The sequence below is a fragment of the Vigna unguiculata genome, chromosome 8, assembly GCF_037176805.1.
Source record: "Vigna unguiculata cultivar grain cowpea cultivar isolate G323 ecotype 2 chromosome 8, ASM3717680v1, whole genome shotgun sequence".
NCBI lineage: Eukaryota > Viridiplantae > Streptophyta > Magnoliopsida > Fabales > Fabaceae > Vigna > Vigna unguiculata.
The window spans coordinates 23097197-23120727 of record NC_140799.1 but is presented as its reverse complement, the minus strand read 5'-3'; the positions used below and the strand labels follow the sequence as shown (position 1 = coordinate 23120727).

The 23531-nt window shown below is 34.3% G+C and overlaps 1 protein-coding gene across 1 annotated transcript; it reads left to right on the top strand.

The window, feature by feature from the left end:
- Positions 1-16141: 16141 nt before the first annotated feature.
- Positions 16142-19270, top strand: LOC114193826 (acetyltransferase At1g77540-like). Its single transcript, XM_028083769.2, has 2 exons — positions 16142-16456; positions 19030-19270. The coding sequence occupies exons 1-2, from the start codon at positions 16184-16186 to the stop codon at positions 19099-19101; spliced, it is 345 nt and encodes a 114-aa protein (XP_027939570.1). The 5' UTR covers positions 16142-16183; the 3' UTR covers positions 19102-19270.
- Positions 19271-23531: the final 4261 nt, after the last annotated feature.

Sequence of the window (23531 nt, the reverse complement as noted above, 5' to 3'; positions counted from 1 at the left end):
CTCTGCTAGGGTTTGGTACCATCTTGGTCAAGCTAGTTCAAAACTCAGCTCCTACTCACGTAAGTTGATTCTCTAACCGTACCTTCTTTGTTTCTGACTCTACGGTCATGATTCTAGCCAAGGTTTCACCTAAGTAACCTGTTTTGAACCTGTCTTGCAATTTTTTTTCTAGTTTGTGAATTTGCTTTGAGGTTCGTCGTACTCACTAGCTTGGGGTCGGGGTATTCTTCTTCCAGGTAAGGGAAGCTAGACCCTTTTCGTGTTTGAAGTATGTGGTTTGTTTCCATCTGTTTCGTGCGTAAAATAATATGGAAAGCGATTATATTCGTGTACGAATGATTTGTATGGGAGTGCTTGGCTATTTTCTGGTTTGTAGGCGTAGAACAGTGGGAGGGAACTGCTATTTTTGCCCAAGCAAACTCATCTCGCCTAGGCGAGTGTAGCAGAACCTCGCCCAAAAGTTTGCTTGAGTGCTCGCTCAAGCGAACGAATTGGATTTTGAGCGAAAGACCATCTCGCTTAGACGAGATGGCCTCGCCTAAGCAAGCATTCGCAAAACCTCCCAAGCCCTCTATCGCGATCTTGCCTAAGCGAGAGTCTGCAGCTTGAGCGAGAACGCTCCTCTCACCTGAGCAAGGGCTTCTAGCTTGAGCGAGATCTGCTGCACGCCATATTATTTTCCTTACATGGTTGTTATTAAGCGTTAGATTTATTGGTTTCCTCTATTTAAAGTATGAGGCTTGTGAATATGCATGAAATATTTGAGGTTATGAATTAGATTGATGTGTTGGTATGGTCTTAGCATGTAAAACAAATGAGATGGTTGGTAATGAAAGTGGAATGGTGTTGGTATGAGGTATGATTCTATATTAATGGATGAAACATGATGTTGGTGTGTTTAAGGCGTAATTCCACGATAGTTTCGTGGTGGTGCCTCATTGGTTAGGGCGTAATTCCACGAGCCTCTATGTGAGACCTCATGGTGGTGCCTTAATTGGTCGGGACGTAATTCCATGACCCCTGTTAGTGGGAGTTCATGGTGGTGTCCCATCTATATAATTTAGTAAGGATTCAAGGTAAGGTTGTATACTAACACTCTAAAGAGTCACTTAGTCTCACATAGAGCGTACTGACTCTAGTGGTAAGAGTAACAGGAGGCTTGAAACTCATTAAGGGCTAACCTTGTGTGTGGGGGAAGTGACATTGTAATAATTAGCTCGGTAGAGCAGCTCAGTAGAGCAGGGAAGTCCACCACAAGTGTAAGCATCCGCCGAATTCGACTAATTATATGTATCCGGATGAGTCATGTCTCGAGTCTTAGTGTATTGTTTGCAAGTCATAACATGATTGGTTGGAATATGCCTCTTGAACTATGAAATTGTATGCAACTGTATGATAAACCATTTTTCTACTCTAGCTTACCTTTTGCTTGTTTGTATGTTCTATATGTGCTTTTCTACTTTTGCGATGATCATTAATTTATTGATGTGAGCAGATGTGAGAAATACTCGTGGTCAATAGGGAAATGGTGACTCCGCTGCATAGCCTATTTGGGCTGGATTCCGTTTAATTGGACTTTTTCTTGGGGCTACAACCTATGTATTGACTCGTCTTTTAAATCTCAATTTGATTATTGTTGAACTTTGTATCTTGTCTTGTTTTGGCATCGTAGTGTGTCGTGGATATTGTAAGAAGTAGTGTTTATACTTTAGGATATTGTCTCTATATTATCTGTGTGACATGTCATTTAATTAAGGTATTTATTTAAATGGGGTGTTATATTTATGGTATTAGAGCGGTCAATCCTTAGAGTCTGTGGACTTAGGTGTCTTCTTGGGTTTCTCTGTGTCATTCTTAGTGTCTGTAGTTAAGTTCATGTCATATCAAGTCTAACTAATGGTTTTCTATGTGCCAGTGAACTGTAGTGTGAGCTGTAGTGTGAACTGGTAGTATTTACTCCAGCGTCGGGTTTGGTTAGGACATCGTCCTTGTGTGCTAGGTGTCTAGTGGTGGTAGAGGGACACATGTACAAAGTAAATCTGATCTACTTACCTCTACAGGAGTTAGAGGTGATCTTGTGGATGGATTAACTCTCTGTCAATCACATTCTTCTAGATTACCGAGAGAAAAGGTTATTATTCCCCAACTCAGAGGAGCCTGAGTTGTTATCTTCATAGGGGATTATGAAGGAGATTCAAGATGGTGCCCAATGCTTCATCATCTTCACGCATCTAGAGGTGGAGAAAGAATAAGCGACGTTTGTTATATCGGTGGTGCACAAGTTTGAAAATGTGTTCCCGAAGGAAGTACCAAGGTTGTCTCCTAGTAGAGAGGTGAAATTCTCAATTGACCTGGTGCTTGGAACTGGTCCGGTGTCGATGGCTCCGTATCGTATGGCCCCGACAGAGCTAGTGGAACTCAAGAGTTAGATAGAGGAGTTATTGGGAAAACAGTTCATACGACCCAGTACTTCGCCTTGGGGAGCACCAGTGCTATTAGTAAAGAAGAAAGATGGGAGTTCACGTTTGTGTGTGGACTACAGGTAGTTGAATAAGATGACCATCAAGAACAAGTATCCTCTCCCGAGGATAGATGATTTGATGGACCAGTTGCATGGAGCATCGGTATTCTCGAAGATTGATTTATGATCGGGATACCATCAGAATTTGGTGAAGGCTGATGATGTGCAGAAGATGGCCTTCAGGTCCCGATATGGGCACTACAAGTACGTGGTTATGCCTTTTGGTGTGACCAATGCTCTAACGGTGTTCATGGACTACATGAACAAGATCTTTAGGCCAATCTTGGATAAATTTGTCGTGGTCTTCATAAACGACATCGTTATCTATTCCAAAACCCAAGATGAGCATATCGAGCACCTGAGGCTAGTGCTTGGTATTCTGAGCGAAAAACAACTATATGCTAAACTGTCTAAGTGTGAGTTCTGGATGGATGAAGTACAGTTTTTGGGACATGTGATATCCGCTCAGGGGATATCGGTGGATCCAGCGAAGGTCGATGCAGTGGTTAAGTGGGAGAGTCCCAAGTCGACCACAGAGATAAGGAGTTTCGTAGGTTTAGCTGGCTACTATAGGAGATTCATAGAAGGATTCTCCAAGATAGTGGCACCTTTGACACAGCTTACCCGGAAGGACCAACCTTTCACCTGGACAGATAAATGTGGGGAAAGTTTCCAAGAGCTTAAGTGAAGGTTGTTGAGTGCCCCGATACTTGTGATCCCTGACGTTGGTAAACCTTTTGAGGTTTATTGTGATGCTTCTCATCTAGGTTTGGGTTGTGTGTTAATGCAAGAGAAGAAGGTTGTGGCTTATGATTCAAGACAACTTAAGGTGCATGAGAGAAACTACCCCACTCATGACCTGAAGTTGGCGGCTATTGTGTTTGCCTTGAAGATTTGGAGACATTATCTCTACGGTGCTCAGTTTTGAGTATTTAGTGACCACAAGAGTCTCAAGTATTTATTTGATCAGAAGGAGTTAAACATGAGACAAAGAAGGTGGAATGGAATTCCTGAAGGATTATGACTTTGAGCTTTTGTATCATCTGAGGAAGGCGAATGTAGTGGCTGATGCCTTGAGTAGGAAGGCAATGCATACTACACCTAATGATCAAGGAGATGGAACTGTTAAGGGATATGAAGCTGCAGATGGAGTTAGGATCCGAGTTCATTAGGTGTAGTACTCTGACTATATCTAGTGATTTCTTGGACTCAGTCAGAGAGAGACAAATGTTAGATGTCAGTTTGAACAGAGTGAGAGAACAACTTGGATCAGATGAAGCGAAGGATTTTGCTTTGGGAAATGATGATATACTGCGGTTTCAGGGCAGAGTGTGTGTGCCTGACGATGTTGAGGTGAAAAGGTTAATCATTGAGAAAGGACACAAGAGTCGTCTTAGTTTGCATCCCGGCATGACTAAGATGTATCAAGACCTCAAGGAAACCTTTTGGTGGCAGGGAATGAAGAAAGATGTAGCTCAGTTTGTATCAGCCTGTCTGACATGTCAGAAGGCGAAGGTGGAGCATTAGAGACCCGGTGGAATCCTACAACCCTTAGAAATACCAGTGTGGAAATGAGATAGCATCTCTATGGATTTTGTGACCCATTTTCCATGAACTTTTAGGGGGCATGACACCATCTAGGTTATAGTGGTACGACTGACCAAGAGTGCTCATTTCTTGGCGATGAATTTGAGGATGTCTATGGCCAAGTTGACCCAACTATACATTAAGGAGATTGTGAGGTTGCATGGAGTACCTTCAAGCATAGTTTCAAACGGAGATCCGCGGTTCACTTCCCGGTTTTGGCAGACATTGCAGAGTGCTTTGAGAAGTAAGTTGACCATGAGTTTAGCCTGCCATCCTCAAACCGATGGCCAGTATGAAAGAACAATCATGTCACTTGAAGACTTGCTGAGAACATGTGTGTTGGATCATTTGGGTGCTTAGGATGAAATACTGCCTTTGATAGAGTTCACTTACAACAACAATTTTCATGCGAGCATTGGCATGGCGCCATATGAGGCTCTTTATGGCAGAAAGTGTAGGACTCCTCTATGTTGGTATCAAGATGGGGAAGCAGTGCTTATCGGACCAGAGTTGTTAGAACAGACCACTGAGCAAGTGAGAATGGTGAGAGATAGAATACAAGCCTCTCAGAGTAGGCTGAAGGCTTATGCAGACCGTAGGAGGAGACCCTTGGAATTCACAGTTGGAGATCACGTATTCTTGAGGGTGACCCGAACCATTGGTGTGGGAAGGCCTTTCCGCTCAAGGAAGCTTTCTCCTAAGTTTTTGGCCCTTATCAGATCTCGAGGAGGATTGGTCTGGTGGCTTATGAGATTGCATTGCCTCCCTAGTTGGCAAATCTCCATCCGATTTTTCACGTGTCATAGTTGAGGAAATACGTGTTTGATCTGTCTCATGTGTTGGAAGTCGAGGATATGCAGATCAAGAGAATCTCACTGTGGAAGTACCACCAGTGGCTTTAGAGGATAACCGAGTAGAGGAATGTCGAGAAAAACTAATCAGTCTCGTCAAAGTCATCTAGGATCGAAGAACAGGTGACTCTACTTAGGTGTTAGAGGAGGATATGAGGAAGTCACATCCGCATCTGTTTTCTGGTGAGTCTTTATTTTCGAGGTTGAAAATTTTTGTTGTTGGGGAGAATGTAAGGCCTAATTATTTCTGCCCCAATATTTTAGGGTTGTCTTAAACCAATTGGGCCTAAAGGCTAGCCCATAGGGTGCCAAGGCCCTTAAAGTAGTCAAGGTCTCCCATTCAGCCATCATTTTGCAAAACAACCCCTTATCATACGCTCTCTTTTCCTTTTAGAACTCTCTGCTAGGGTTTGGTACCATCTTGGTTAAGCTAACTCAAAACTCAGCTCATACTCACGTAAGTTGATTCTCTAATCGCAACTTCTATGTTTCTGACTCTATGGTCATGATTCTAGCTAGGGTTTCACCTTAGTAACCCATTCTGAACTTGTCTTGCCATTTTTTTTCCAGTTCGTGAATCTGCTCTGAGGTCCGTCGTACTCACTAGCTTGGGGTCGAGGTGTTCTTCTAGCTATTTCCAGGTAAGGGAAGCTAGACCTTTTTTGTGCTTGAAGTATGTGGTTTGTTTCCATCTATTTTGTGCGTAAAATAATATCGAAAGTGATTGTATTCGTGTATGAATGATCTGTATGGGAGTGCTTGGCTGTTTTGGTTTGGAGGCGTAGAACAATGGGAGGGAATTGCTATTTTCACCCAAGCGAACTCATCTCCCATAGGCGAGAGTAGCAAAACCTCGCCCAAGAGTTTTGCTCGAATACTCGCTCAGGCAAGCGAATTGGATTTTAAGCGAAAGACCATCTTGCTCCGGCGAGATGGCCTCGCCTAAGCGAGCATTCGCAAAACCTCTCAGGCCCTCTGTTGCGATCTCGCCTAAGCGAGAGTCTACCGCTTGAGTGAGAGCACTGCTCTCGCCTAAGCGATGGCTCTTGGCTTAAGCGAGATTTGATGCATGCCACACTATTTTCCTTACATGATTGTTATTAATCATTTGATTGATTGGTTCGCTCTATTTAAAGTGTGAGGCATGTGAATATGCATGAAATATTTGAGGTTATGAATTGGATTGATGTGTTGGTATGGTCTTGGCATGTAAAACAAATGAGATGGTTGGTAATGAAAGTGGAATGGTGTTGGTATGAGGTATGATTCTATATTAATGGATGAAACATGATGCTGGTATGTTTAGGGTGTAATTCCACGATAGTTTTGTAATGGTGCCTCATTAGTTAGGGTGTAATTATTGACATGAGAAGCCAAGGTAGTTTGCTTCTTGAAGATTTGATGAAGATTGAATGAAGCTCTTTTGAACTATCTTGAAGCCATTACCATTGGAATGAAGCCTACATTGATGAAGGAAAGGAGATTTGATGATATCCATGGTGATCAAGGCTGGAACTTGTGCTCTTCATGTAGTTACATCATTATGAAAGTGTATTTGTAGTTTGTAATTCATGTTGTAGACCTTATAGCATTAATTAGATGTAGTTTGGTCTTTATTGTGTTTTTAATCTGTTGAATGGTTTTTCAATAGGTTAAAATGTCTCTTTTAATCTGTTGAATGACTTTTTAACAGGTTAAAAGGTTGGCTGCAGTAGTCTTAAACTGCAAAGTCAAGCTAAGGTTGCCTTGACAAACTGGATGTAGCTCAGGTTTGAGTGAACCAGTATAAAAATCTCGTGGTGTCCTCTCCTCTCTAACCTTTCTCTCTTGCATTTTCATTTTAAAGTTTCTAGAACTCGTGCTTTAATCATCTTTTTCATATTTTTGCATGTTTTCATGGCATCTGCAGTATTGAGCATGCTTGTATAATCATTTGGAACTGGTCTTGATCATTCTTGAGCATTTTTTCTGGTTTAAAATTCAAATTCATATTTCTGCATTTTTCCCAGTATTTCAGTCGACTGTTTTTCAATTTCAATCGATTGATTATACCATAACAGAATCTGTTTAGTAAAATCAATATGTTAACTCTGTCTTTGATCGATTGAAAGTGTATAGTTCAGTACTGTTTGCATCCTAACTTGGTGATCTATTTGATTCAATTAAAGGTGGTTTTTAGCTTGCAAAGATAACCTAAATTTTTAACTAGCCAATTCAACCCCCCCTTCTTGGCTTTTCAACCATTTCAAAACTAACAGTAATTCCACGAGCCTCTAGGTGAGACCTCATGGTGGTGCCTCAGTTGGTTGGGACCTAATTCCATGACCCCTGTTAGTAGGAGTTCATGGTGCTGCCCCATCTATATAATTTAGTAAGGATTGAAGGTAAGGTTGTATCTTGACTTTAGTGGTGAGAGTAGCAGGAGGTCTGAAACTCATTAAGGGCTAACTTTGTGTGTGGGGGATGGGACATTGTAACAATTAGCTCGGTAAAGCAACTCAGTAGAGCAACTCAGTAGAGCAGGGAAGTCCACCAAAAGTGCAAGCATCCGCTGAATTCGACTAATTATATGTATCTGGATGAGTCATGTCTCGAGTCTTAGTGTATTGTTTGCAAGTCATAACATGATTGGTTGACATATGCCTCTTGAACTATGAAATTTTATGTAATTGTATTATAAACCATTTTTCTGCTCTAGCTTACCTTTTGCTTGTTTGTATGTTCAATGTGTGGTTTTCTCCTTTTGCGATGATCATCAATTTATTGATGTGAGCAGATGTGAGAAATACTCGTGGTCAATAGAGAAATGGTGACTCCGCTGCATAGCTTGCTTGAGTTGGATTTCGTTTAATTAGACCTTCTTTTGGGGCTACGGCCCATGTATTGACTCGTCTTTTAAATCTCAATTTGATTACTGTTGAACTTTGTATCTTGTCTTGTCTTGGCATCATAGTGTGTCGTGGATATTGTAAGGAGTAATGTTTATACTCCAGGATCTTGTCTCTATATTATCTGTGTGACATGTCATTTAATTAAGGTATTTATTTAAATGAGGTGTTACATAAAATGTAGACATACTCTGAAACATAGTTCCATATAAAATAAATACAACATAAAATTGATATTAAATATTTTACTTAGAAACACATGTAGATTTTTTTTATTAACAAAGCATTAATTAATTAATAGTATGATATATTGAAAACATTTTTATATATAAATTATTGGATAATAAATTGTGTAATAATAGTCAAATATATAAATGATTGTAGGTTTAAGAACTTGTTTTAAGTAATATTTGGATACATAAATATATGTAGTAGAAATATTAAAATGAAATAAAATTATAAGAGCTATTAAAATAATAAAAAATTTATCTACTATAAAACATATCCGTAATAAAAATATTGAAATTAAATAAAACAGTAATATTTATTAAAATTAAAAATATATCAATTATAAAATGAAATAAAAAATAGTTAATTATATTTTTAATATCAAAATAAATAATAATAGATAAAATCAAATTAAATATATTAAAAAAATTATCTACTTAGATTTCTAAACAATTTAATATTGAGAGTACCATGAAATCATTCAATTTCCAACTCCGAGGTAAATCTTTGGCTAGTTTTCTATAAAAAGGAATTATCATACATTTTATAATATAGGACCATTGGGATGGAAAATTTGGTTATTCAACACATAAAACTAACAATATGATGCAACCTTTATCTACTTGATTAAGTGGAAAATAAGCTATAACATGAAGAAAATGTTATGATAGCTTTTGAGATAATAGCTACCTGATTCCTTCTTTAATAATGTCATGAATTATAAAATCAAAACAAAGTTTAGTTTGACCAAGAGTTGCATTAGGGTATAAACTATACTGATATATAATAAATGCAATCAAGCATACCATATGAGATAAAAATCTAAAATGGTACATTTAGTACAATTAAAACATTAAAAAATATAAAATTGGACTTATATAATTGTATTGTAAAAAGAATTCAACTTTTGCTCCTAGAAAATGAATCCAATGGTTGACACAACAATGAGCTAATGAACAAATCATGTGTTGTCATTCATGACAGAGGTTCAACTATCCTCAACTACATATTCAGACTAAGTGAGAGACATCGAGAAAGAGTTACCAATATCTTGAAAAGTTGGGTATTAGGCATAGTTAAAGTATATGGAATACTCAGACAACATATCTCGTGATTTCAACTGTTGGAGCAAATAATTATCCATATTATCAATGTAGGGATCATTTTCATCGTTCTTCTCATCCAGAACATTCACCATTTGTCCTTCCACACAAAACCTCTAAAATCAAGATACCAAACATGTACCCCACTCTTCCAACCAATTTTGTGGTGCTAGCAACATGACCATGGTTGTGCATTCTGGCTAACCCAAAATGACCAAGCCTTCTTTCATATCCTTATCAAGCAAAACATTGTTGGCCTTGATGTCCCTATGCAGAACCAATGTCTAATGAATAAAAAATGGATACTTATGAACCTAGCTTATTTACAATGGCAAAACAATAGGCAAGAGATTCATTTATTTGCACTATGGTTTTTCATCCCATCTACTCTTGCGCTTTCTACTATTGCCACTTTGAGGATTTTCATGTTGCCCATTCATCTTTTCAATTGGTTCAGATGATTTTGGAATTGGAAACTGGACATTCCTTATCCTCATCACTACCATTACCGGTCCATTCATAGTAACCTTCACGCCTATGACTTGAAATAAGGTTAAATGCTTTTGAAGATTGACCACAATGCTATCACTCATTCCTTTCATATTATCTGCAACCTTTTGCTCATTTTCTTACTTAATGATGCCTTGTTCAAGTACTTCCACAACACCTACAAATTGACAAATTTAGCATAAGCATAAGCAAAAGAAAAGTCAAAGTTAATGTTCCTTTACTTTTCTAGAAAATTAGACATTTTTCTCAAAAGTGATGCAATTAAACAACAAATATCTTATGTTTGAATTATAGAAGAAACTACAAGCTCCATCTTATTTGGTTCAGTTTAATGAATATAAATACCATAAATAAGTCTAGTGAGTAAATATTTATATAGGAATTGAAGTTCAGAACCCAAGGTAGTTGAAAACTATTATTTATATAGTTATTTATCAAAATAAAACTATTAATATACGTGCTTCTTGATATATATATATATATATATATATATATATATATATATATATATGAAACATATTCATAATAAACATCAACATAAGTAACTACTACATCACAACGCATGATTGTATCCAATAGATTCTATCTATAAATGACTAGATACTACTACATCACAAAGAATACATCCATTTAAATATCATGTCTTGTTTTATAACTCAAGTAATTTCAATTTAGCTTTATCACATTAATGGGGTTGGTAAAATTGCCATTAACATAGATTTGGATGGTATACCGCACTTGAATCCTTTATCAATGTAGAAAACTTTCCAACTATAGGTAATATAGCATTCTATTGATCTTCTATGAGCACATCTTACACTACACTAGATGAATCCATCAAAATTCACCAAATAGTAATTTTTGTGACTCCTACTCAGTGCCTTTGATGCAAACTCTGCCATCACATACTGATAATATTATATATAGTTAGCTTATACAAAATGTAAAAAAAAAAAATTACAAAAAACAAAGGCTTTGGGAGATTGGAAAAGAAGATACCAATGATGAGCATTTCATAAGAAAACAAAAGCTTCTCAGTTGAGAAGTAAAATTAATCAGGATCTCACCCACAATTTAATGTGGTTTCAATAACGTTTAACCAAGAGTTACTATCAGGGTAGCTTATCTCAGTCCCTGATTAATCTAACAACCTAAAATAAAACAACTTTCCCTTTATGTATTTAACATGAACTATATGATCATCCTTCAATCCATAATTTAATCATTTTCAAAGTCCTGTTGCAGATGACTATTCTACCCCCATTCATTCCTTTCACTCCTAAAACTATGGAGTTGGTTCTTAGGGTATTTCAATTTAACTATACCTTTGACAAAATCCTTAGCCAAAAAAAGTTCAAAAACATATGACAAAGCCATGCTATCCTACATAGGAAAAATGATTACATTTAGTATTCCAACCATAATATTATCCAAATGACCTATTATGAAATTGTACATATTCATGAGAACTACTATGGTAATTTAAGAAAACTTGTGAAATGTTTTCAACCTGATTTTTTTAAATTTCAAATATTTTCTGTTAGAATGGAAGAGAATGCACCAATTGCAACACAATACGCATACCAAAATACAACCTTTAGATTTAAAGCAATACTCCATGACAATCCTAATTGATCAATGTTGATTGTTGGATCATGTGTAATGATTATTCGACCAATTTTTGTTGCTGTTCTTGGCCATTTGGTACTTCAATTACAGTGCACAAAGTGCCCCAAAGTTATCCCCATTGGTGTGTGCATAAAGGCCATCAACTAAGGCTTGCTTTCCCCACTTTTGCTCGCGAGATTTGGCTACATTGTTGTCTAACATTTGTGGTTCAAGCCTTTTGGTCTCGGGACTCTTTCAAAACATCAATTTGAAGACATTTGGTTGCCTATTGTGGCTTGTAATTGTTGTTTCCATCTAGCTTAGCTCTTTCTCTTCAATTTGGTCACTTATTTTGGCATTTTTGGAGCATCCTAAGTTACCTAATTTTCCTCCCAAAGTTCACTAAATTTTTGGTGTTCTCGGGATTGCTTCTTCTTTGTCATTCTTAGTGCACCAACTTTATTGCATTCTAAACTTGTGAGCTTGGCCTACTTAGGTGTCGTGGGGAACCACAAGGTGTTCAATCCCATCTCCTAAGTAGAACCTTTTGATACTATATAGTGAGCGTTTTAGTAGTAAGTGTGTTGAAAGTTCTAAGAGCTTTCTCACCTTACTTTAGGCCACATAACTTATATTCATGTTTTCTTGCAATACGTTTTAGAGGCTTAAGTTGTGAGACCAAAGTCTCTCATATTTTTTCCATTTAGGGGTCTGCATTTAGTGTGCTAGTTTTTCCTTTTTGAGTCTTGTTTGTGTGTTTTGTGCTTCGTGCCTCAAGTGATTCTATTTACTTAGCACTTAGACAATTGTGTGCTCTTTAAAACCTTTTGAAAGTGTATCTTGGCAAGGATTGACCTTGGTACTTAAGAAGTCTTAAAGACTTACCTCGCCTAACCTAGAGGTCCACTTATGATTGATTTCATCTTCCACACTTTGTTCAAGTTTCTATATTCTTTTAATCACCATGAGCAATACTTTCTTTAGAAATATCCCTCAACTTTTTTGAGCAACTTGTTTTTCAAAATTGTTTCCAAGATGACTATGTATCCCTATTCTACTTTGCATGATAATTTTTGGGATCGAAATAGTTTGCATTCTAAATATAGTGAGCATTACTTGCATCATAGGGCTATGCATGACATTCCCCACTTTGGTAGCAAAGTAGATCCAATGTCATACTTAGCTTGGGAGAAAAGGATTTAAAAATTGCTTGCATTCAATATTAGGAGTAGTACATATTGTATAATTGATTTGTGCACTTCTAGGTTTATAACACATGCATATGAGTGGTGGCATTCAAGACAGAATCTGGTTCACATTGGTAGAAAATATGCCATTCGAAATTGGAAGGATTTGAGGGCTTGCATGAGGCGACAATTTGTTCCAACTAATTTTAAGAGAACTCAAGCACTCAAACGTGAGTTGAGAAAACTTGTGGAGAGAGGTCTGGATTTCATTGACAATGAGCCACAGTTCTTTCGTCGTGTAGCTAAGTATAAAAAGCGACGTGACATACTCTTGTCAGAAAAAAGAGAAAGAGCATTCCAAAAACAAAGAGAGCAAGAGGAAAGAAAAAAAGTTGAAAAAGAAATGAGAGACAAAGAAGAACGAAAGGTATATGAGATGTTGAGAAAAGAGAAGGGGGAAAAAGAAAGAAAAGAGTATGAAGAAAAAGAGAGAGTAGGACAAGAGGAAGAATTAAAAAGAAAAGAGGAAGATATTAAGAGGAAAGAAGCAAAGGAACTATTTTCTAGGGCAGTAAAGATACAACATCCTTGCATAAACCTCAAGATCAAGATTCCAAAGGGACTGATTCCATCTCTACACTCTACCTTATCTTCCATTAATTCTTTTGTCTTGGTTCTCTGTAAAAATGTTTTTCCACCTTCATTCATTATTTCAAACTCCTCAAAAGATTTTTCAAAACCAAACTTTGACTTAGACTTACCTTTTAGGTTTCAATTAAGTGGGCCGAATCTCACATTTTTCCAAACTTAAAAGCTCATCTTCACACATTTTTTGTCAATATCTACTACATGGTCTTTATGATTTTACTGAAATTATGTTTGATGGTTGTTGCAAATATGTTTTTGATCCTGGTGGAACCCAACTTTAGTTACTGTGAGCCTTAAGCAACCCTCTTGATATGAGGTCAGATCCTCTTCAAGTGGGAGGGAATGATGTGATCCCAACAAGGCTTATAGCTTGAGCCAACGCATAGGCCTAAATCATGCTCAAGGTCCAATTCATGGCCCATATGCATCTCAATCCCAAAGCCCACCAAGAGGCCCAATAACAAGGGGCATGCTTAAAAAGATCCAAGGGCTAAGAGTGATTATGTGTATTTGCTTTCTTATAAAAGCCTAAATTTTAGGCTATTGTAATCACTCTTGAATTTTGCAATAGAAGCATAGTGTTGAGAGTACTCCACCCTATTGCATTTGAAAGTCTCCTTTGCTAGAGGATTGAATCATCTCCTCTAGCCACCCTCTGAATTCCGTGACGACTAGGTTCCTATTCACTCCCCAGAGCAAAAAACATTCATGCATAATTGCAAAACAATTAACTAATTAAGTTAACACACTAATGTTAATGGCATACGCAAGACTTAAACTCAAATCCTCTCAACATAACCAAGTACCCTCAACCACTTGAGCTAGTATTATTACTTGTCATGACTCCTTACATTTATATTAAATAATTATTTATTTAATTATTTAATTTTTCCCGAGTCTTGTTGTTGTTGTGCAAGAAAGGTAGAATGATTGGTTATAAGAAAATGCCATACCATTTGACATTACTTGGTGGTAATATGTTGATGATTACATGTTGTGGTTTTGGAAACATGTGATGGGTTGTTATCTTAGTTAAGGTTTGGTATATATTGTGATAATGTAAGGTGAGTTGGAAGTTGGCAATATAATGTGGTATGATATTTTTTCTGGTTAGTTCACCCTTGTTTTTATGTGTTGTTTGTGTTTGTGTGATGATCGTATAACATTTGTATTATACGAGAGCAAATGTTGATGTAGATGCTAGTGGAGAGATGCATAATTGTGAGGAGCTCATTGGAAAACTTTTGGGAAGTTTTTAATGAGAAGCATTTGGGAATGTTTTCATTTGAATAAGATGTAATAGTTTGACTATTTTAGATGTTTGATTTTTAAATAATTTGTATTAAGTTTTGTTTTGACAACTTAAATCGGTTTGATTTATTTAATAATGTTTTATTTTAGATAATAAAGTTTTATTCGGATGAAAATTTTGTCAAGTGTGTTTTAAAATAAAATGTTGTGAAGTTTTCTATTTTTGGCAAATTATAAATTACTCGTGGCATCTAAAAGGGGTGTTACAATCTTCTTAAGCATGTGTCTCCATCCTTGGTAGACGTCAAGACTACATCATAAACTATCTCTAAATTGTCGCAAGTGATGATATGGAAACCATCATGGTGTTGACAAATCTTTGTTGTCACTAGATTTCTTTTATATAAATAAAAATATTATTTTTAATTTTAGTATATTTAACATTCTCAAATTTATACACACTTATCAATAAAATTTTTACATTTAAAATATTTCTTGAAGACCGTCACTATATCGTGAGCTAATAAAACCTTGTCACTAAAACATTTTCAGTAAATGTATAAAGGTTCTTCTTACCAGGATCTTGAGTGTGGACCTTCGGACATATGACAAGTTCTAAATGGATTAAAGCATCCTAGCGTATGCCCCTAATGACTGGAGTCAAATACCTCGTTATTGAAGAGGAGAAGATCCACATGCAAAAGACTCTTTGACACTTAAGTCCGTAAGAAATACTCTATGTATTTATAGGGTTTCTGGGCACTTTGATGTTTGTTGTAAAAACAAATAATATCAAGAGAATGTCAAATAATATCAACAAATATAATAACTTATCGAATATATGATAATTAGCGGAATAATAACAATAATGTGATACCTTACTTTATATACCAAATTTTCTGTAAATATATGGTATTAAGAAATATCATGATGTAATTAAATTACTAAGATTTAGTCTCATATATGGTTAACATATGAATATTTACACCAACAAATATATCTCATAATATCTTTCAAACATTTTAAGTCAATAAAACTGAATGAACTTTATTGGGTCACATCATTTAATGTATTTTTGAATCAAATCAGATATATACATAAGTCATTTATCATTTCATTATAATATTTTTTTATATTAATTTTTAACCTCATATTATCTTTAACACCTTGACGTAAACAAGATAATACCAATCATATCTTTAGATAATAAAAAATGTCCAAATAATTAAAAAATTAAATTAATTAGAATTCAATTAAAAAAACAAGATAATACCAATCATATCTTTAGATAATAAAACAAAATGTCCAAATAATTAAAAAATTAAATTAATTGGAATTCAATTAAAAATTATAACACTTTTATGTAATCAATATACTAAAAAATTATAATTAAAAATACTTAAATTTAGTAAGAACTTAAGCTTAATTAAAAATTAAAAATTATTAGAAGAAAACTAAAATCTCACAAAAGAATAAAATTGAAATGTTATAACGAGAAAAACACATTTAAACCCAATTTTCCAATGTATAACATATATTATAGTGAGGGAAGGGAGAGATTATTAAGAATAATAAGTATGAATCAAAAATTTCAAATTAGATACAATAGATAAAATTAAACACTATAAAAATATAAAAATAAAGACTCATAATATTATTATTTTAAAATTTTGAAGTAAAAATTATATTATATATATATATATATATATATATATATATATATATATATATATATATATATATAATCACAATTTCTTACATAACCCATATAGGAATATAACTCAACTGAGTGAGCGTGGAAATGGCGACGAGGAGCAATGCAGAGGTTGAGGGTGATGGCGGGAAGAGTAACAACATCGTATGGAACGAAGCTTTGCAGAGGTTCGAGACAGAGGACAAGCAGGCGTTTTTGGAGTACGTGTTGAGAGAGAAGGGGAAGGTCATGGATTTGGTTCACACCTTTGTGCCCCCTTCCAAGAGAGGTCTTGGCTTGGCCTCCCACCTATGCGTCGCTGCCTTTCACCATGCCCAATCGCACTCCTTCACCGTCATCCCCACCTGTTCCTATGTCTCTGTAAGGACCTAACTTTACGGTTAGATTATATTATACCCTTTTGCTTCTTCTTTCTTTTTGTTTCCTCTGTATGCTTGTTTTCATAAGTTCATTGATATGGCATGAAAGCGTTTTAAGGGTTTATCTGTAGATTGAATCTCAATCTTTAGTGAGCCCTTTTGGTAAAACTAAGAGGTATCTGGATGATCTTGTTTCGCATTCAAATACTCCTCCTATTGGATTAGTTCATTTTGGAGTAATGTGATACCTCCAATTACATTTCATTCCCAAGTCGGAAATAAAAAATCAGCCCTTGGTTAAAGGACAAAGTGTGAAACCACATGTATCAACAAAAATTGATAACCAGGGTAAGCTTTGACACAAGGTAAGGTTGTGGCTTGTTGATGGGTTGGTCATGGGTTTGAATTCAGAATCAGTCTCTTTGCTTAAGAAAGGGGAAGGTAGGTTGCGTACTAGTACCTTCTTCTTTGCATCTACAAATTGAGGAGTCTTTGATACGGGGATATGTTAGTTTATAAATTGAGGAGTTTTCTTTACATTTGCTAGCCCTTCACTTTAGTATGTGATCTTGTTCTGCATAGGCAATTCTTGTCTACTTGGCCTCCAAGCACTTTGCTTTGTAACAAAGTTTTAAAATGGTCCGTGACTATGATTTTGGGGCACAATTTGGGAGTTAAGCATCATAAACTCAAGTTTAGATCCAATATAAAGACCTACAGTACTACTGAATTTGGTTGTTTTGAAGTATTCATATCAGAAGCTACACCTATGGATAATTTATAACGCCTGAAAGTTGGTTAGCTGGTAATTACAGAACTGCAAGACAAAGTATAGCTTGCCACGGATTAAACGCATGTCCATAAATTTGATGGAAATCTTTGTTTGTATTGTGTTGTCTTATACAATCTTTGTTTGGGTAAGACTATGACAAAGTCTTACCCAAAGGACAATACAAAACAGGATTATTAACTTTACACCTATAAGCAATAGTCTGAGCTTCGCAGCACTTTTTTGAAGTACTTTTTCTTATCGTTGTTTATATGTATTTTAAACGTATCCGTGTCAAATACGTTCTAGACAAAGATATGCAGGCCTGATCCGCGTATCGGTTACTCTATCCGAGAATTTAAGGTTAATACTACTATACTTAGTCTGAAATAGAAGCTTGATAACCCTTATAACCTAAAGTACTAGGATATGTAACTCACTTGGCTTAACTATTAAGTATAGTCGAGTCTAATGTCTGATTCTACAGCTTTTGTAGTGAGTCATGTGACACAGTATTTTTGCTGAACATTGGTTTAGTAAAATATGATCGTCTTAGGTTGTCTTGTAGTACATGTATTTGTTCTTGGTGGGATGTCTTGCAAAAGCCATCTTCACCTAGGAATAGAAACTCATCTGAAGGTTGCGTTTGGTGAAGACTATCTTGGCATCGACTGATGAAAGTCGTCTTGTCTCAGGTCTATCGACTGATGAAGGTTTAGGGTTGTTTTGATTACCCAATTGTGTCTACTGTACTCAGAGAGTAACAATTGAATTGTAATATCTGTTAAGTTCATTTTGTAAAATGAGCGGAGAACTTCTATTGAGTGATACACAATGTGATTCATGGAGAGTTATTTATTACTGTATTGTATACATAGGAACTTGGTACAAAGCATGATGTTGGTTGTTATTTTGTGAGTTGTTGTAAGTGAGCAAACATTCTCTATGTTATGTGAGTAACGATTAAGTTGTAATTTCTGTTAAGGTCTTTTCGTAGAATTGAACTACATTACACTTTTATATTTTGATTATTTTTCCTTCTTACTCCTTTAGTTTTGTTTGTTCTCATTCTTTGCAATATTTGTGTGATGGACGTTTCTATGTATTCCGATGAAGTTGTCGGGTAAAATTTTGACAACAATTTTTATTATCATTCCTTCGATGAATCAATCTTGTTTTCAGTGATTACTTTCAGGTAATATCTAAAATATAGCAGGTAATGAGCTTGAAAAATATAATTATATTTCTTATCATACCTATTTTCGAAAATTGTGAGTTTTACCTTTGTGTTTGCAAGAGCACCGTTGACTCATAATACAGTTCTTAAAATGTGGCAGATCCAGTTTTCCATTCTGGTAACAAAACCCTTTTGCACTTAGCACATGTCCATCTTCTTTGTGCTTTGGTAAACTTATTATGGATCTTCCAAAAAAAGGGATTTTGATAACGAATTATCCTATTATCATAAAAAATATAATTGAATATTTTTATTGTTTTAGATGCTGAGTCAGGTCTAATGTGTATTTGTCATTAGTTATTCTGAATTAAAAACTTGATATTGAGTTTTCTGAATTAATGTGTGATAAAGGTATTTTATATCTTGGGTGTTAGCTCACCATTGTACCTATTGTGTCGTGAATATGCTTTGAGGTTAGAAATATGAGTGAGTTGAAAGTTAATAAACAAGATAAATAATATATAAGAAAAAGAATGTAAAAGTTAATTGTGTTCGAAATTCGAATTTTGAACATGAATGTAGTTTATGTTCACGTTTCGGTCTTTTAACAATTTCTACTGTTTTGCAGGACACATTTCTTCCTCGGAACCCATATTGGAATTCTATTGTGTACTCAAAAGGAGGCAAATCTAGTATCTGAAACTGCTAAGCTCCTAGGCCAGGTTCTTCTGAGGAACCGTTTGTATGATAATTGTTATCTGCTAAACTATTCTTAATTGGCTCTGTCGTTAAACAATAGCAACACTGTTTTATGCTTGTATTGAATAACCTCCGTTTTGTAAAAATAAAATAAAATTTGGGACTAGAAATTCTATATGCAAATTACTACCCTTTTCTTTTATTCTTATTATAATTACATCCATTTTAATTAACACAACTGGCAGATTACATTGTCACACAAAGTAATTTTGTATTAAGTGATGTTAATTATTTCATTATTATCATACCAAAAAGCTAGCTAAAATTATTGTAGAAAAAATAAAAAGAATAATTCCAACAAACACTTCAGAATTAATTATCAATAATTACCGTATAAGAAAAATATTCTTCAAAACTAATTTATATTCAAATATACTTTAGTTTACAAAGATAACACAATTTAAGTTCTTAAGAGAAATAAATATGGAGTACCTCATCATTATTGTTCCACATTCTTAATTTTGAACCATCTTCTTATGTCTTACGTTTTCCATCCTATCCGTTCTTATGTTCTCGAGGCATACAAAGCTGTTATCAAGCTCAAGGCTTTTGCTTCCTACACCACCATGATTTCTTCGTGCACCCCTCAAACTTTCGAAACGACTATTTTACCTTCCATAAAAGTAGTTGCTGGATTACATATTCCAGAAGCTTTCTTTAATAAGTTTTCTGAAATTTCAGAGCAAAATTTTCCGAAAATAATTTTTAAAACGTATGAAATGTGTTCCAAAATAATTTTTTCGGAATGGGATTTCCGAAAAATTTCCCAAAACTCGATATTTTTCGAAATGAGTTTTCCAAAATATCCAATATATGAAATGTATTATGGGAAGACCTTTTAGAAACACATGAAATATGATAATTGATATTATCATGTTTTATTATTTTATTATTTTATTGTTATCCTTTTAGATATTTTATATTTTATTTAATAAAATTGGAAAAGATAAAAGTATTTGGTTTACATATTTAATATTTTGTAGATAAGTGGAAATATCAAGGAAATTAAGAAAAAAATATTAACTGAATTAGATATTGATAAAGTTGGTTATTCCAATACAAGATCAAGTATTAAGTTGTAGGCTCGGTCCAATTCGAGCCATTTGCCCGGCGAAGGTCCTCTCGTCTAGCAAAGGTCCTCTCGTCCAACGAATTGTGTATAACTTGCCTAGCGAGTGAAGTCGCCCAACTAGCTCTAAGTTTCAAAAAATTTATAAATAAGGGGCTTGATAGATGTTAGAATAAACAATCCTTTTAAGAATGGGAACCTCCCCTTTTAGAGAGAGAGGGAAAAATAATTCTTTTAGGGAGTAGGACACTTGACCTTAAAGGAGAGAAGGTAGATGCGCATTCTGAAGGGTAAGAGCATTCATCTTTATTGTTATTCTAGTATTTAGAATGTTCAGGAGTAGCTAGCCCCGTTATTCACAGGGGTTGCATGTAATGTATTCTTAACTCTTTGTGTGAATTTTACTATTTAATATAATTCTTTTTCATCACTCTTGTGTCTTATTCTTGTTTTAACTACATATTCTAGATTGATTCCATATGTGGGAGTACATGGTGATTGAAATATAGTTTGAGAAACTTGATTAGTATAGAGCAACTAATAGATTTCATATGCTAGACATAGATGTGGAACATTTAGTCATTCATAACATTAGAATCTTGATCATTAATGTGAACTTATAATAAAAATTGTTAGACATTTTATTATTAAAGTTTACACTTGTTAGTAAGACATTGTGACTTGTTACAAAATGTGTGAATGTTATATAAGGAATTAGAAGTATATTATTTGGTGTTCTTGCTTTGAATTGAATCATGAAATCCAATCTCAATGAAGCCTTTATCATATATTCTTGCACAATATATGTTTGATAAAAATACAAAAAAAGTTTTGTTTTTGTTTTTGTGAAGTTTGTTGTCTAATTGAATTATGATTACAAGAGTTGTTAACCGATGCACAAGTCTCTTGGGAAACGATACTTGGACTTTCTACTTTATTACTTGTGTGATTTAGTACATTTGTTAATCCCGTAACAAAATACGATATGGAAAGAAACTTTCTAGAACATTTTTTTTTTGCTGTTTCTTTCTTCGTAGTAGTAGTGCAAAAATAACAGTGGGGAAAGTACAGACAATGGTGATGTGGTGTGGTTGATGAACACATTTATCCATATTAGTTCATGCAAAAAATTAGTTTTCTCTCTAATGTAAAGGAAAAAATAAGGTGTCAATCCAAAAGATGCAATATCATGGATGAATAAACTTGTGCAAACTTATTTTTGATGGGGAAATATGAATTAAAACTTAAAACTACTTTAAAACTACACTAAGATACAACTATATGATGAATGAATGTTAAACATAAGCTTATATGCAGAACTGATTAATGAAAGTGTGAAATTTCGTGGTTTAACATACTAAAATGAATGTGAAGGATTGGAAGCAATGTATGAACATTTACTATGCATGTTTGAATGGTATGAAATTTATTCTAAAATTTTGAATGACGTAAAACAATGTATAAATGTGAAAACAGAAAGTGTTTGTTAAAATGTCTGACAAAACATAATCCACACAAAGTGTTGGATGGAATGTCAAGGTCAACTGCACATGATGAATAAGCATACAAAAGTTATGAACGTATTCTAAATGCTAACACTACCCTAAAAATACATTTGAAATAGTAAAAGGAACTTGAAATCACAAGCGAAAACCCAAGAAAATGCAACAACGTTTTTTAACACCAATGTGAATGATCAAATTTTTATATAAAACTAAGTGGAATGGTAAACTATACATGCAAGCAAGTGTATGATGATCCTAATTGATTAATGGATCGAAGAATTTAACAAAATAAAAGGCACAATTAAAGATCCTAATTCTAACCTAGCCAAGAAACCAAAATAACAAAATTAACTAATAAAACTGTCAATTGATAATTAAGAATTAAAATTGAAATTTAACTCTTGGAGCACATTTGTAATCATGGAAGAAAGCCAAGAATCATGAAATTAAAGTAAAACAACTTAGAAATCTAAAATTCACACGTTAAAGCAAGCATCAACGTAAACTATTGTCAAAGTGTTTGGTTTAAAACCGAAATTCAGAAATTAAGTCAAACATGGTTGATTCTTGTTCTCACTGTCCCACTATAATTTCTTAATTGGATTCTGAAGTCAGAATAATTTGGTTTGTTCTTTTGATTTATTTTCATCTATGTCTTTTGACTTTTAATCTAGTAAAAGTAATGATTTTTACATTCTAGCAAGTTAGCACAGTGTTAAATCTACATAACATAACAATCGAGTTCAAGAGTTTTTGCATTTTAATTTAGAAGTTACTTTGGTTAATTTTAGAAACTTTCATATGATTGAATGAGTTTTTGCTAATAATTGAGAAATTACTTTGATTAAAGGTGAAAACTCTGATTATAATTAATCAAGAAGTTACTTTGGTTAATTAGTTTTTTACTAGATACAAGAGATAAAAGAATAGACATGATTAGGCATGGTAATATTTCATTGAGAAGTTACTTTGGTTAAATTTACTATGATTAATCTATAAAGTTCTTACTTTTGATTGAGAAATTACTTTGGTTAAAAGTGAGGACGCCAACAAATTAATTGAGAAGTTACATTGATTAATTTGAAATCTTAGACAAGAAATCAATAACAATAATCTTTAGAAAACCAATGATGAATCCTATTTTGAAAAAGTAGTGAAATCAACTTGTTTTCTTTATTATTGTTTTTATCTCTTTTTATCTTTTCAATTATATTTCTTTCTTTCTTTCATTTATTATTTTGTTTATCTTAATCCTCTCATATTTTTATTATTTCATTTAACTAACTCTTTTATATAGTTTTTATAAGAACTAATTTGTTAGAGATCAATTTCGTGTTCGTTGAGAAACGACTTAGGGTTCACTTTACCCTTTCTATTTTTGTTGACTACTTTCTTAACAATACTGAAGTTCTTGTAGATAAGAAGTATTAATTTGATTGTGTCAACGACAACGTTATCAGAAAAATTATAAAGTGATTGATGTTTTAATAAGAACTCTTGTTGGTATAGTGGTCACGGGGTCCTAAATTGCGAGACACATGAAATAATTATTTGAGTGATCTTAGTTATTATTTTATTTATTTTAATTATTTTATTTAATTATATTATGTGGAAGATATGTGTTTCTAAATATGTGGTGTGCATATTATCATGAGAAAGCATGTGGTTTAATGGTTTGTGGTATGTGTTGGTATGAGAGAGAATATGGGTTAGAACCCTAATGGACCTAGATTGGGTGGCCTTTGTTAATTTTTTTCCTCCCTCTCCTATTTTTAGTTAATTGGGTAACTTGCTCTC

Coding starts and splice junctions, on each gene's coding strand:
- LOC114193826 (XM_028083769.2), top strand. CDS start 16,184: ATGGCGACGAGGAGCAATGCAGAGGTTGAGGGTGATGGCGGGAAGAGT. Junction 16,457..19,029: donor CCACCTGTTCCTATGTCTCT/GTAAGGACCTAA, acceptor ACTGTTTTGCAG/GACACATTTCTTCCTCGGAA.